This window comes from Ambystoma mexicanum, chromosome 9 (genome assembly GCF_040938575.1).
Source record: "Ambystoma mexicanum isolate Mex_15411 chromosome 9, UKY_AmexF1_1, whole genome shotgun sequence".
NCBI classification, from domain to species: Eukaryota; Metazoa; Chordata; class Amphibia; order Caudata; family Ambystomatidae; genus Ambystoma; species Ambystoma mexicanum.
The window spans coordinates 698861334-698874007 of record NC_090931.1 but is presented as its reverse complement, the minus strand read 5'-3'; the positions used below and the strand labels follow the sequence as shown (position 1 = coordinate 698874007).

At 40.4% G+C, this 12674-nt stretch overlaps 1 protein-coding gene across 1 annotated transcript in view; it reads left to right on the top strand.

Annotated features, from left to right (window-relative positions):
• Nucleotides 1–7601, top strand: part of KLF7 (KLF transcription factor 7) — a 200760-nt gene extending 193159 nt beyond the window's left edge. The window contains exon 4 of the mRNA XM_069615587.1: nt 967–7601. Within this exon, the coding sequence (XP_069471688.1) occupies nt 967–1018 (52 nt within the window). The 3' untranslated portion in view covers nt 1019–7601. The remainder of the gene's footprint in view (nt 1–966) is intronic.
• The last annotated feature ends 5073 nt before the right edge of the window (nt 7602–12674 follow it).

Below are 12674 nucleotides of genomic sequence, written 5' to 3'. Positions count from 1 at the left end.
TCAGATCTCTGATAACTAAATTATAGGCTATTACATGCTGTCAAACACCCTTTCTATATTTATCTGTATGCCATCACATTGTTCACTGTCCTCATGCAATTAACAATATGGGTGGAAAGACTGATTGTCACAAAGGATACATGGACAGTAGTAGGACAGGAGTTCTCTAATCTTTGGGTTGGATCCCCAGTGAGTTCAGTGGAAGGCTGCAGCATGGTTGCCTGCTGAGGACAATCAATTGTAGTCCATGGATTGTGGTTGTTATGCTGAAAAGCTCCCAACATATCACTTTTTCTCGCATTCACAGTTTGAAAACTACAGTGGAATCACAATTGTTGAAGCATTTGCGTGAGTTATTGGCAACACTAGGTTACCTCATTACGAGGAGGGCGGTATATGAACACCTCAGCCTGGAAGAAGACTGTTGGGTCAAAACACGTGTTGGCTACACCTATTTTCATAACATGTTCATATTAAATACATTGCCTTTGTGCAGAATGGCAGTGTAATTTTCTGTAAATAGTCCATAACCAACTCAATAATACCCCGAATGATGAATGCAGAAGAGATTTAACACAGTTGAACTTGGCTTAGTAAAGAACAATGTGATAATATCAACAATAGATTTGGAAAACCTTGTAATAGAGAATAAGCGTTATAAAATGAACCATGTCTTGGCAATGATTTATACAGGATATCGAGCAATATACAGGGTTGAGCTTTTGTGGTTATAAACTTTTACAAGTAATCTGAGGGTATTTTTCGGTATTTAAGTCACTAACTATTTGTGGCATGACATATATGTTATAACACACATTTTTAATAACATAACTGATGCTTAGAGCGAATCATATCTAAGTTGTATTTGTAAAATGGGTTGCTGTTATGAAAGTATGAGCTGTTTAGAATTATTAAAGTATTTCTTTATTAATTCATTACATATTTTTTCTCCCTTTCTGTTTCCAGGTGTTTTTCCAGGTCTGATCACCTAGCCCTTCACATGAAGAGACACATTTAAGATTGCTATAAACGCCTGGGCACTTTCGCATGGCTGTATCGAACTCAGTCATCATCAGTAAAAGGTGACTTCCACAGTCATACACTGCTTTGCAGGAAACAACCACAATATCACATGTTAAACTCCGTACACAAAGACACCCACACATGCGTGCACGCACACACACCCACGCACAGTGTCACTCACGTACACTCAACAGTAGAACATTATTCTGTTTGTCATGCCTTGCCTCCCGCCCAATATATGAAGATGCGGGGACATGGAAGAGCTAGGCGGAGTGGGCTGAACGGTGATAGCCCAGCCACCAGACCTTCGCGTCTTGCTCCTATTGGATCTGTTTTCTGCTGCAGCCATGGAACTCAATGAGAACGAATGAGTCTTCCCGGCTGATGGGCTGCAGCTTGGAGATGCTCAACCTCGCTCACTTTAATGCAGCTAGACAGAATGAGACCACACTGTCTTACAGTTGCATCTTTGTAGCACTAACATTTACTTTTTAAGGGATTTTGAACTAGAAAACCAAATTGGTAGCCAATTCTAACCTCTTGGTTCATTTGTATATTGTGTCAGAAGACTCTGAAGGATCTGTGATTCCAGCTTCACCCACAGGCTATTCTTGGTGTGGTCCTTTCCATTGGGACAGAACACTCAAGACCTTGTATACACCAACACCTTTGGCCTTAAGGGCACCAGACTGTGAGGTGACATCTAAGACACATGCTTATTTTTGTTGGCCTGCTTTTGGTAGGCTACATGGAGAAAAGTTCTGCATCAGAAGGATTTTTTTAAATTGTTTTTTTTTTAATGGTTTATATTTTTCTGGGCTGTAGCATACCATGTGCACTAGTTAATTTTGGGAGCTGCTAGCACTGAGTACAAATGGGGGCCAAGAAATGGACTGCAAAAACCTTTCTTGAAAAAGAAACACAGCGTTCCTCCAATGGACTCACCTTCATGCCAAGACTGCATTACAAAAAAGAAAAAAAAACACAAAAAGCTTAAGCAGCTTTGCCACGTTTGCTTTTCTCCATGGATGAGTCCTCTTCGCAGCCACCCGCCACCGAGGCACATTCAACTTGAACCAGTGATTCAGTCATGGCTCTAGGTTTCTTTAATTTTCGCGTATGATGTTGACCTTGGCTAGCATTCATCTTCTTGATATCTTTGCTATTAATGACTTACAAACACTTGACCTTGTTCTAAGAGCAGCTGCATTTTGTACCTAAATTTTTTTTTTGTGTCTAACGAAAGAAAAAGAAAAAAGCCAAAAATATTAATCAGTCCACGAATGGATGCATGAGGACACCTTCAAATTAAAAGTGGCTTTACAGCATTATTCCTTAACAAACATAGGACAGACACAGAAATCTTGACTCCCATTCACCACAGTCACTCTCAAATGTTTCCAAATGATAGAAGCGTGAGCAATTGGCAGCAAGTATTTGTTGGCATCATGGGGCTCTTCGGTTTATCATCTGTTGTGGAAGAACCATTGACCTGGAAGGGTTGCTCAGCTTGGGCATATGGAAGATAAATGATGACCTTAAATTGATCCTCGTATATGGTCTCCTTAAGCAAAAGTTCAATTGTTCAATATCTGTAACAAGACACTTGGCAAAACCTTGAGTCATCCATTGCATCGATACCTGATTGAACCTAACTTCCAAAGACTGCCCTTTGGACCAAGAGATGGTCTTTGCAAGCAAATGGGGTGGTCTTTGGGACAGGTATATTTTGTGTATTCTGGGACCATCCTTACATGATCTGTCTGGAAACAAGACACACATGCACCTTTGCTTCACAAGCATCCATGTGGATGCCGTTCTTATGTCTAGTTGCCGGCTGGCTTCTTTTAACTGTTTGACTCGTTGACTGTTAGAAATATCTCCCCAAGTCGCTTTGGGATGTAAACCTGAACTGTTGAAGAAATCAATGCAAGAGGAGCCATGATGTTAATCCTTGGCACTTGATTTATCAGCTTCCTTATACGACCTTGGATTGCACGGGGCATCCAACATTCCCACATGAGGCTTGCTTGGTCACACCTGTTATAGAATTTCTGCTTACCTTTTAATATTTTTTAGGGGAGGGAGGGAGGGTTTACTAGTTCTGGCTGTGAGATGTGGACCAAAATCTGAGCATCTGTTGGGGGGAAATTACTTGTAATATTAACAGTAAGGAAATAATGTTAATCAAAAAAAAGTCTGTGTTTTATTCCAAAGATTTAAAAAGTAAATGTACTTAGAAATCACTGAAGCACTGCTTGCTGACAATCTGGAAGATTTCTGCTTTAGGATTCGAACTGCAGGGTGTCCAATAGATTGGCCAGGGCCGGGAATATGGACATTGGTATATTTGAGACTTTGTGATGATGGAAGATAACAGGTATTTGAAAGATAGTTGTAGTCATAGCCAGAGCATCCATTCCGAGCTTTGTGATTGGACGATAAATACACTAGTGTAATCCTCTTGTACTGCTTTCCGAATCTACAGGTCGGCCAACTACAACAGCCAGTGAATTCCAAGTGGCACCTCCAACCCTTTTTTCTTAGAGCACTGAATGCCAATTTGCATACATTTGCTTGTGGGAGCTTGCAAATTCACTTACACCACGGGCGGGGAAGCAATCAAAAGAGAAAGCCTTTCCACCACCCTAGTGTCATTTTACAGTCATGCTCAGTTTTTTATTTAAATATGTCATAAAGCAAGGGAACGTTTGCACCCCTTAATATGATGAGTAAGTACACCATTCAGCATTTTTGGTGCACTCTAATCAGCCTGTCAATGTACTGGCATTCCTATTGGTCAGTGAGTGCATGTGGTTCGTGTCATTACTTGGTTCCTTGGGGTTTTTGTCATCAGACACCTTAGGTGGTGCGTGTGGGATCGCGGTAGCGGTTAACTGCACTACCATGAATCTGAAATGATAAACATTTTGGATAACTCAACTTATGGCCATTTCTGCTGGTGACATTGCCAGCGAGTTGCCTAGACGCATGGAAGTGAATTAGTACCTCCGTTGGACCACATTTATTTAGAACGTTGATTTTATTTCCAGGATCTGAAGAAATGGTGACACCCACGACAACGCCAATATTGAGTTCCTTCACTGCTTGGCTTTTTTGTTTAGCATTGAGTTTGGAAGATGCCATCACTGGTAAAATCCTGTTCATACATTACAGAGCATAACATCTGAGCATGTTCCACATTTTCTCTGAACCTGTTCAAGATAGACTTCCCTTGTTCAGTATCCTAGTGGCCTATTGACCTCTAATAATGGTATGGCCTAATGTCACCTATATGATCTCTTTACATGTAATTTGAAGATGATAGTCCGAATGGAAACATGCTTTTTGCTGTGATACATTCTAACCTGTCTGTTACCTGATTATTGTCATACGGTAAAGGTAGCACTTTACATGTGCCAAAGGATCTTGTAATAGAGAAGTCCCCTTAAAGCCTTTTTGAAGGTAAACCCAAACAGCAAAGTAAAACATTTGGAATACAAAGAGGCCTGTCAAATTCATAGTCAATGAAACACCTACCTAGGCTTGATTCTATTTGATTTTGTGTTTTTAGAGCCCTCAGAGAGTTAAATATCTTCAGATTATGTTTTAGCTCACATTTTACTGATTCCCAAAAGCGCCAAATGCTCTCATTATAGTGAGGAGCTCAATGCTTTTTGAAGGCCCTTTACTCGGTGCCCTCACAGCCTACATCCGTTTCCCCAGCTGTTCAGTGTTTTACGTCAACATAACTGTCTGTGCCATCATATCGAGACTTTGCATTCCATCAGCAAAGTGTCCACATACAGTGACGTTATTATTTTTTAGGTGATGTGGTGAGTCATTTTAAAAATGTGCTGAATTTAGCTTGCTTCTTTACCCAATCACCTGGCCCCTTATGCTCTGTAACCAGAAAAACACAGTCGTCTGACCAGAAATGTATGCAACCTGGCCCTCCCAAAATGAGTGCACTCACTTATGTGGCCAAGGTCAATGTACGCTTCCCTTCGCTCATGGAAAATGTACAAGAACATTGGGAAGTTGGTGGTCATCAGCCAAATCTTTGAGGATTACGTCTACGTACTTCATACCCCATATCTGAACACTTTCAATGCGTTTTATGGTTGCCTGAAGACATAACCATGATGAGCACGTGCCACATTTCAAAGCCAGGCCCGATTTGCAATGTTGTCTGGTTCCTCTCATTCTCCCCAGAAAACACACGGTGCATGGTTGTGTGTGTGTGCAGGCTTTAGTTATATACATGGTGAGCAGACCTTGCAACATTTCTACTGTTGGCTAAATTGCAGCCCCTGGCCCTTTCAAAATGTTGTTTTGGTAATTTTTCAGGTATTCCACCAAACAGTCCTTTTGAGATCAAGCCTAGAGTAGTGTTCTGCAAATGTTGCACTTTTTCCGATTCTGGATTGCATACACAGGCGAGGAAGAAACTGGTTTTCCTCCAGTGCCCTTTGTTAATTGACCGTAAGAGAGAAAGTAGGCATTTGTGCATAAGTGAAAGAGAGAATGGCCAAACTTCCTTCCAGTAGTGTTAATACCTGGTAGGCTGAAATCCCCAAAAGGGAGAACACTCTGGTGTCTTCTTACCAGGTCATTGTTCAAAGTCGTCTAACCATATTCATTAGAACTGTATTTATGGTGGTTGTTTTTATATTTTTCCTAACTGTTTTCCCCAAACACTCCTTGTAGGAAGTCAATTTTTGCGTGTGTGTATGTGCGTGTATGTGTGTATGCATACAATTAAACAAAAAAAAATGAAAATATCATTTGGGGATCATTCACAATTTTCACTAAAAAAACCCAAATCTTTCTCTAACATTGGCTGTAATGCAGCCATGAAGCAGCCATCCCATTGTTATGTGTGATATAAAAACACATCCCAGCTTCTGAAAAATATTCAGGCAACATTTTAAAATTCAAAGCGTGGGTTCCTACTTTTTTTTTACTTCTGACATTCGCCAGCTGTTGTGAAGCCGTAGAATTTTATTGAAAATGGAGGCTGCTTCATGAAAGACTTTTTCTGTCGATATACCCGGCCCTACCGTTGAAAGAGAAAAGTTTAGATGTATCCAAGATTGAAATAGGCTATTGGCTTTAAGACAAGACTCCACAATGCCTCAGGAAGGCTGCTTTAGATACCCCTTTCTTTTAAGCCTCTCTTCATTTTTCTACTTTGTCCAGCTTTTCATTTCTTTCCCTGGACGTAATGCCCTCAGGATCCATCCAAGATTTCCTTGGGGGCAAATATAGCTTTTCTGTATATGGCAGTCTATAAAACATCTCCTCATGTACAGAGATCACAGGGTCATCCTTCTTAGATTGCATTTCACGGTTTTAGTCAATATACCATCAAACAAGTCAATATAATATCAAATAAGAATAAGGCTTTTAATACATTGAGATGTTTCAAGATGGCACATTCTGCTCGTCTTTGCTTAATATGCATTTGCCAAGCACTATATATGCCTCAAAGCAGACTTAGGCCAGTTAGGACTCCCCAGGGCAAGACACGGATAGGCTGCTGGTCTGTTGCTTTGAGGAGACTCAGGCTCTTCCTTCGTACTGTTGCTCACTATAGTGCAAATTCAGTGGGGCAGTGAAGGAGCTATGTCAAAATAAACTTAAGGACCATTTATCCTGCGCTGCATTACTCTCGCCCCAAGGCACCACCATTATTCCATTGCCAGCTGTGCTAACATAATCAGCATTGAGCAGTAATACACAATTACATCGAGATAAGGCGTTGGCTGACAGTGAGGTTGATATTGTCTGCAGTAATCTTGTGTGGGTGATAAATGGCACTTATTCTGCTTTTTATGTCCTTATGTTTGATTATTATATTCCCAATGGAAAACTTACTCAACACCAAAACAAGACATTTGCCTGCCCCTTTTGACAGCTTCGCATTCCCCTCTATTGATTTATAAAAAATACATTTTGATTATTTTGAGCCTGGATTAACCGCTCTTTCACTGTAAGTTAAGAGAAAGAATAATTTATTTTATTTTACTTTTGAACATTGTGAATGGTCCCCATGCAAAGAAAAAAAAATAAACAACAGAAAAACAGACACGTTGCTTGAAGGAATTAATTTTGCACTATAATTTTTGTTTTTGCCAGATGTGTCAACCAAGCGCATTTGGAGAAGACCCTCAGTCACATTCTCTCAGGCCTTTTTCTGGTATTTCTTCTATATCACAGAAGTACGCTGTCCTATAACTCTCGGTTCTGCCTCTGGTTATTTTTTGGTTATTTTTTACATTTTATTTTTTTTAAGCTTTTTTATATATAAATATATTACTTTGTCAGTCCTTTTTTTGCTGTACAAAAAGTCTTAAGATTTTAAAAAATATTATTTGTATTATATGATGGTTGGTATGTTAATGTTACAAAAATTATTAATGAAGAAAAAAATTTATTTTTGTTACCGGTCTGTTTCATAATTCTTTTTTAAATTGGTAAATTGTAAGATATCTATGCAAAAAAGGTTATGTGACGCATTTTTATTTAAGAATGTAATAAGTGTAATAAACAGTAGAATGTGTTTGGCCTGAGAATGGTTCAGTGTGTGTTGCATCATTTCTGTTTGTTTTTGTTCTTTACTACAAATAACCAAGCACTGGAATTCACTCTTTAGTTTTTGCTTTCGCTGACATCTTTGGCACCATTACATGTCATGCTATTGCATTGGAATGTGGGTTGGTGGTAATGCTTGGATCTGGATCACAATTTGGGAACAGTATGGTTTTCCTTGTTTTGCTTATGTCTCGCTGCCTGCCCAACACTGCAGCACAGAGAGGTTCATTAAATACTGACCACGTTTCTAAAAAGAATGAAGTTCTTCAATGAATAAAGATTATTTCATCATCAAAGCCATGATGAAAAAAGTGTGATATATAAATCGACAGATAGTGGAATAAAAGTTAAATAAATACATATAGCACAAATGTCAGTATCACCATCAAAAACTACAAGTAGTGGAACTCCATCGCTGTCATTTTGTAGAGGGTCACTTCCAAAACATCTCAGCTCCAGCACACGGTATGTACAATATATTTTGGTCAATGTATATATATCACGTCAGGTGGACACCTTGATTTAATGCTCCCTAATTATACAGACCCACCCCACAATTCTCAGCAAGAAACCAGCAGTTTTATCAAAACTTGCATTTATTTAAATAATGTAATTAAAGGTGAAATCAAAGCAAAGATGGTTACTAGCATTATGCAGGGGAAGTCGCCGCAATGTTACACAATCATAGACAGCTGGTCCACAAAAAGAAAAATGATCTGCCTGCATTTATCTCACTCTGTATGTCTGTCTGAGAAGCAAAGACCTATTTACATAATCAATTATATATCTTATCAGCCAATATTTCAACACTTCATTTATATTGCACAAATTACACATAAAGGTATGTTTGCAAATGATGCAAAAACATTGCTTGCCCCAATGGCATGCCAATGACATGCTAAAATCAAACCCCTTTTTCTCATCTCTTGCTTCGCTTGTAGATATGGTGCTGGCAGCTGATATCATGTGTGCACAGTTTACAATATGCTTATAGTTACTTGCATTAGTATTCTGCAGGTTGTGGGCTAGGGAATTAATGCTTTCAGTTTAGAATGCACAGACTATTTTGAATCCCTCTCCCAACATGAGAACATCGTTTTCAGATTGTATTGAACAAAGATAAATACCCCTCCCCTTTCAAATCAGATAGGAATCGCACTGTGCAATTTCCAAATGAAGGGTTGCATAACATTTACACTTGCACTATGTTTATGGGAATAAAAATGAAACATTTCATCTCCTTTCCTTACCCAAATATATTTTTAAATATTTACATCATCCACAGACTGCACGTGATTAATACATTCTCTCTCAGGCTATGAAGTGCAGGACCTTGGTTCACAGTCCGAACTGCCCACTATACATGTGGAAACAAGCAGAGTTCCATTTTATTGGATTAGATTTAGAAAAAGAAACTATTTAGGTTGTATAGAAGTGATACCAGTTTGACACTACAAACAGCACAATGCAATCATTTTTAAAAAAAGAATCATCACTTGGCACTTAACCATAGTGAGAATCAAAATGAGATTTCACATTACAAAACTCCTGTATTCTATTGGAAAATAGCACCACCTAGCACTCCCAAACCTCGCACTCCCTGGGCATAGAAGAGGCAGAAGGGCAAATCTGATTTGCTTCAGGGTATGTTTGTACTTACTTTGGGGTAATTCTTTTTGTTCATGGAACTAGCAGCAGTTAGGCATCTGGCCCCCCTGGCACATGTGAAATCTGTCACTACCATCTTCAGTCTTCCTCCTGGACAAGTCCTGGACAAGTCTCCTAATTTCCAGATATGCCTAGCTCATTCCAGATGGGCAGACAGCTTATTGTTCATCATAAAAAGTTTTCCCTTTCCATCTGTTTTTTCTGGTGTCAGAATCCTATCCCCTCTGTGTGAGCTGTTTATAAAGTTTCAAAAATCCCAAGCTTTTTTTATAAATATGACACACTCTATTTGATTGACCGGATGCTTCCATTGACTTAACTAACAGTCAGACAATCCCATTGAATACACATCCCCATTGCATGTCTATAATTTCTATATTTATCACATGAACAATGCCTTTGTTTTTCTTTCATAATTCATGGCATCAGTCACTGAAGTCATCATCATCATCAAAACCTTATGTGTCCATAATGCCATCAAAGTATGCAAATACATCATAATCATAATACAATTCATGTATACAATAACAGTGATTCAAACTCCCCACCAAAACCCCTAACCATGTCAACATCTGCCATGAATGCATTCTCATGTACAACCTGGAGTTGTGGATCTATGCGAGGCAACTATGATGGCCTAGTAGGCAACCACTCAACAATGACTCCCTCTGGTCTTTCCCCAAAGGGACTGCGTTAGCTCCACAGAGTGCAGGACACCGAGGCTTAGTTCCTATAAAGGGGGTGTCAGGGTATGCTCTAATTTCAATAAAGCTGTTAGGCAGTTTCAAGCGTCTTTTCCCAATCCCTAGTATACCCATAACCATTTTTGCTCCCTCTGTTCAATTCTAATGGAATCCTGGTTATTGCTCCGCTTGTGACATGTTCTTTTGCAGTGTGTGATATCCTCTCTGATTAGGGATCAACAGCCATAGACCGTTCTGAAACGGTGAGTGCATTTGTTTATTAAAGATTCCCAGGTTTTGGGCTCTTTTCTGGTGCGTTTCTGCACTCTGTGCAATAATACCACCCCTGCCCTACGTGTTCATCTCATATTACCACCCTCCAAAACAAGGCCTACATCTAATTGAATTCTGAAGGCTTTATATCTATCAACATCTAAGACCACACTAGATTCTGCATTATCAACCTCGTCACCCGGCCTTCCATCATGGCACATTGGCCTGTCCCTGCCGGTAACCTCCCCTCAGTCAGCTTGCCATTGCATATGTCCAGGTTTATACTGCGAGATGTTGGTGCCAGATCAGATATCAGGGGCTACTTGCTTCTGAGGCCCCTTATTTGATGTCTCAGCAAAATGGCCAGTGTAGTCAGTACTGGTGGCTTTTGTATCAGACTGAAGTGCAACCTCTGTTGGGGCGATTTCATAATTGTTTACAGCTGTCTTAATCACACTGTTGTTAACCTCAAAACTAGACTGGTTTCCACCCCCCAACACCTCCATCTGGGCCTCTGCAATCATGTAGCACAAGCATCAACAATCTATTCAAGGCCATCAGTTCAGTAAGAACAATGGCACATTTGCATCCTAGTGGTAGTAATGCCTCATCAGCTTTGGTAGAGATGGATGTTATAGGGCATCCCGGGGAGTCAGTATGGTGGAGCAATTAGGGCACATATGGTTCCCTTTTTCAGCAGATCAGTGTCATGGTGTTCATGGTCTCTCATTGTTGGTGGGCCACTGGTCCTGAGGGATGTAAGGGCGCAGTCCCCTCTGGCCCATCTATTCGGAAGGCAAGAGCCACTTTTAGAGGGTTGGCATCTTTTACACTCATCATGTCAGGAGACATAAGCATTGGGACAGTGTTGATGTCAAAGTCTTTGGTGCCAGTCCCTTGGAACATAATTCCTCCCCATGATTTTGGGTTCAAGGGTGGGGGGTTAGAAAGGGAGGTGACTGGGAATGCAGGTTTGGTTATGCTAAGACTATGAACCCCTTCATTGGATTCATTAATTTCATCCAGATCGCCACCTCCTTGACAAAATAAGTCTATGTTGGTGGCTCCAGGAGTGAAAAAACTGGCTGTTGTGCAGTCACTACAACCCCCTGTGATGTGTGCCAATGCTCCATGGTCTCCACAGTCAATGTTCCCGGAGGCTCGGTCACTGGGTGGTAAATTGCTTGGAGGTAGATTTCCCGTAAACAATACTGGAGTAGTTTTACTACCCCTAATGTCCAGAGAGCCTGCCAGGAAAAGATTAATCTCCTTGATCATTTTATAGCTATCCCCATGATCTTAATAGAGCTTCTTAAATGTGCCTTGAGGCTATCTTGGTTCATGCCTAATATGGTTATTTCCCCCAGATTGCGTTTGAGGGTTAAGATTTTCCTCTTCGGGTTAGCTGCCACAGTTGGACTTTATTGTGGTGGAGAGGGGGGGTCGGCGTCCTCCATAACCGCTGTTACAGCCACTTTGCGAATACAAATAAAGTCAGGCAGAAGTGTACTGAGGAGGTCTTGCGGCTCACCTTATCGGGCAAAACACAAAGCTGCCTTGGGTGCAGATACAGTTGCAAACTTCTCTTGATAGGGAATATCTTGCAAGGTATCCACTCTTCCCACAGCCGCCTAACACCCTGCAGGCACACATCACCCCCAGTGCCCTTGAAACAGTAGACTTCACCCTGCAGGGAGTACTGGGTGGTTTGTAATCTAAGGGGGCGTGGTCTAATAAGCCTAAGCAGGAACAGAATCCAGGCGGGGACTGAAGGCTTCCCGCCGGGCGCACAACACCCCCAGCACCCTTGACCCAGCGCTCAATGAAACAAAGATTATTAGAATCTGTGCTTGCAGATGCGCACCTGGGCATTCAACATGGCTTTCGGCATATTGCTTCTTACTTTTGTCATTTGAATGATTACTGATTAATGTCTAAAATTCGAATTTGGTGTCAAATTGACAAGTTGTTAACAAGGGGTTTCTGATCTTTGAAATACACTTGGCTTCATTTTCCTAAGTCTTAATAGGTCTAGAATTATGAATAATAGTTCCTTTTGTATATAGAGTTAATGATAAATAACGTGCTCCTTAAACAATGCGAACTGTAGATGACTGTAAATTCAACGTGGGTCTCATTGCCACCCATGAGTTATGCATACAGCTCTTTGTGAGGCCTTGATTAATCATACATTGAACATTTTTGAAAGGTTGAAAGGTCCCATTGTTCTTGTTGCATTAGTCCCAGAAAATGGCTGACCTTTCTGAGAGAACGGGCAAAAGGTACCAGCATTAAAAAATACTGTCTGGTCACACTAGATCATAATCATCTCTGAAGACCACATATTTCATATTCTTGGAATTCTAAAGTATTTTTCTAACATTTTCCAAGTTGAAACTGAGGTCAACTTGAAGTCAGCACAATATCAGG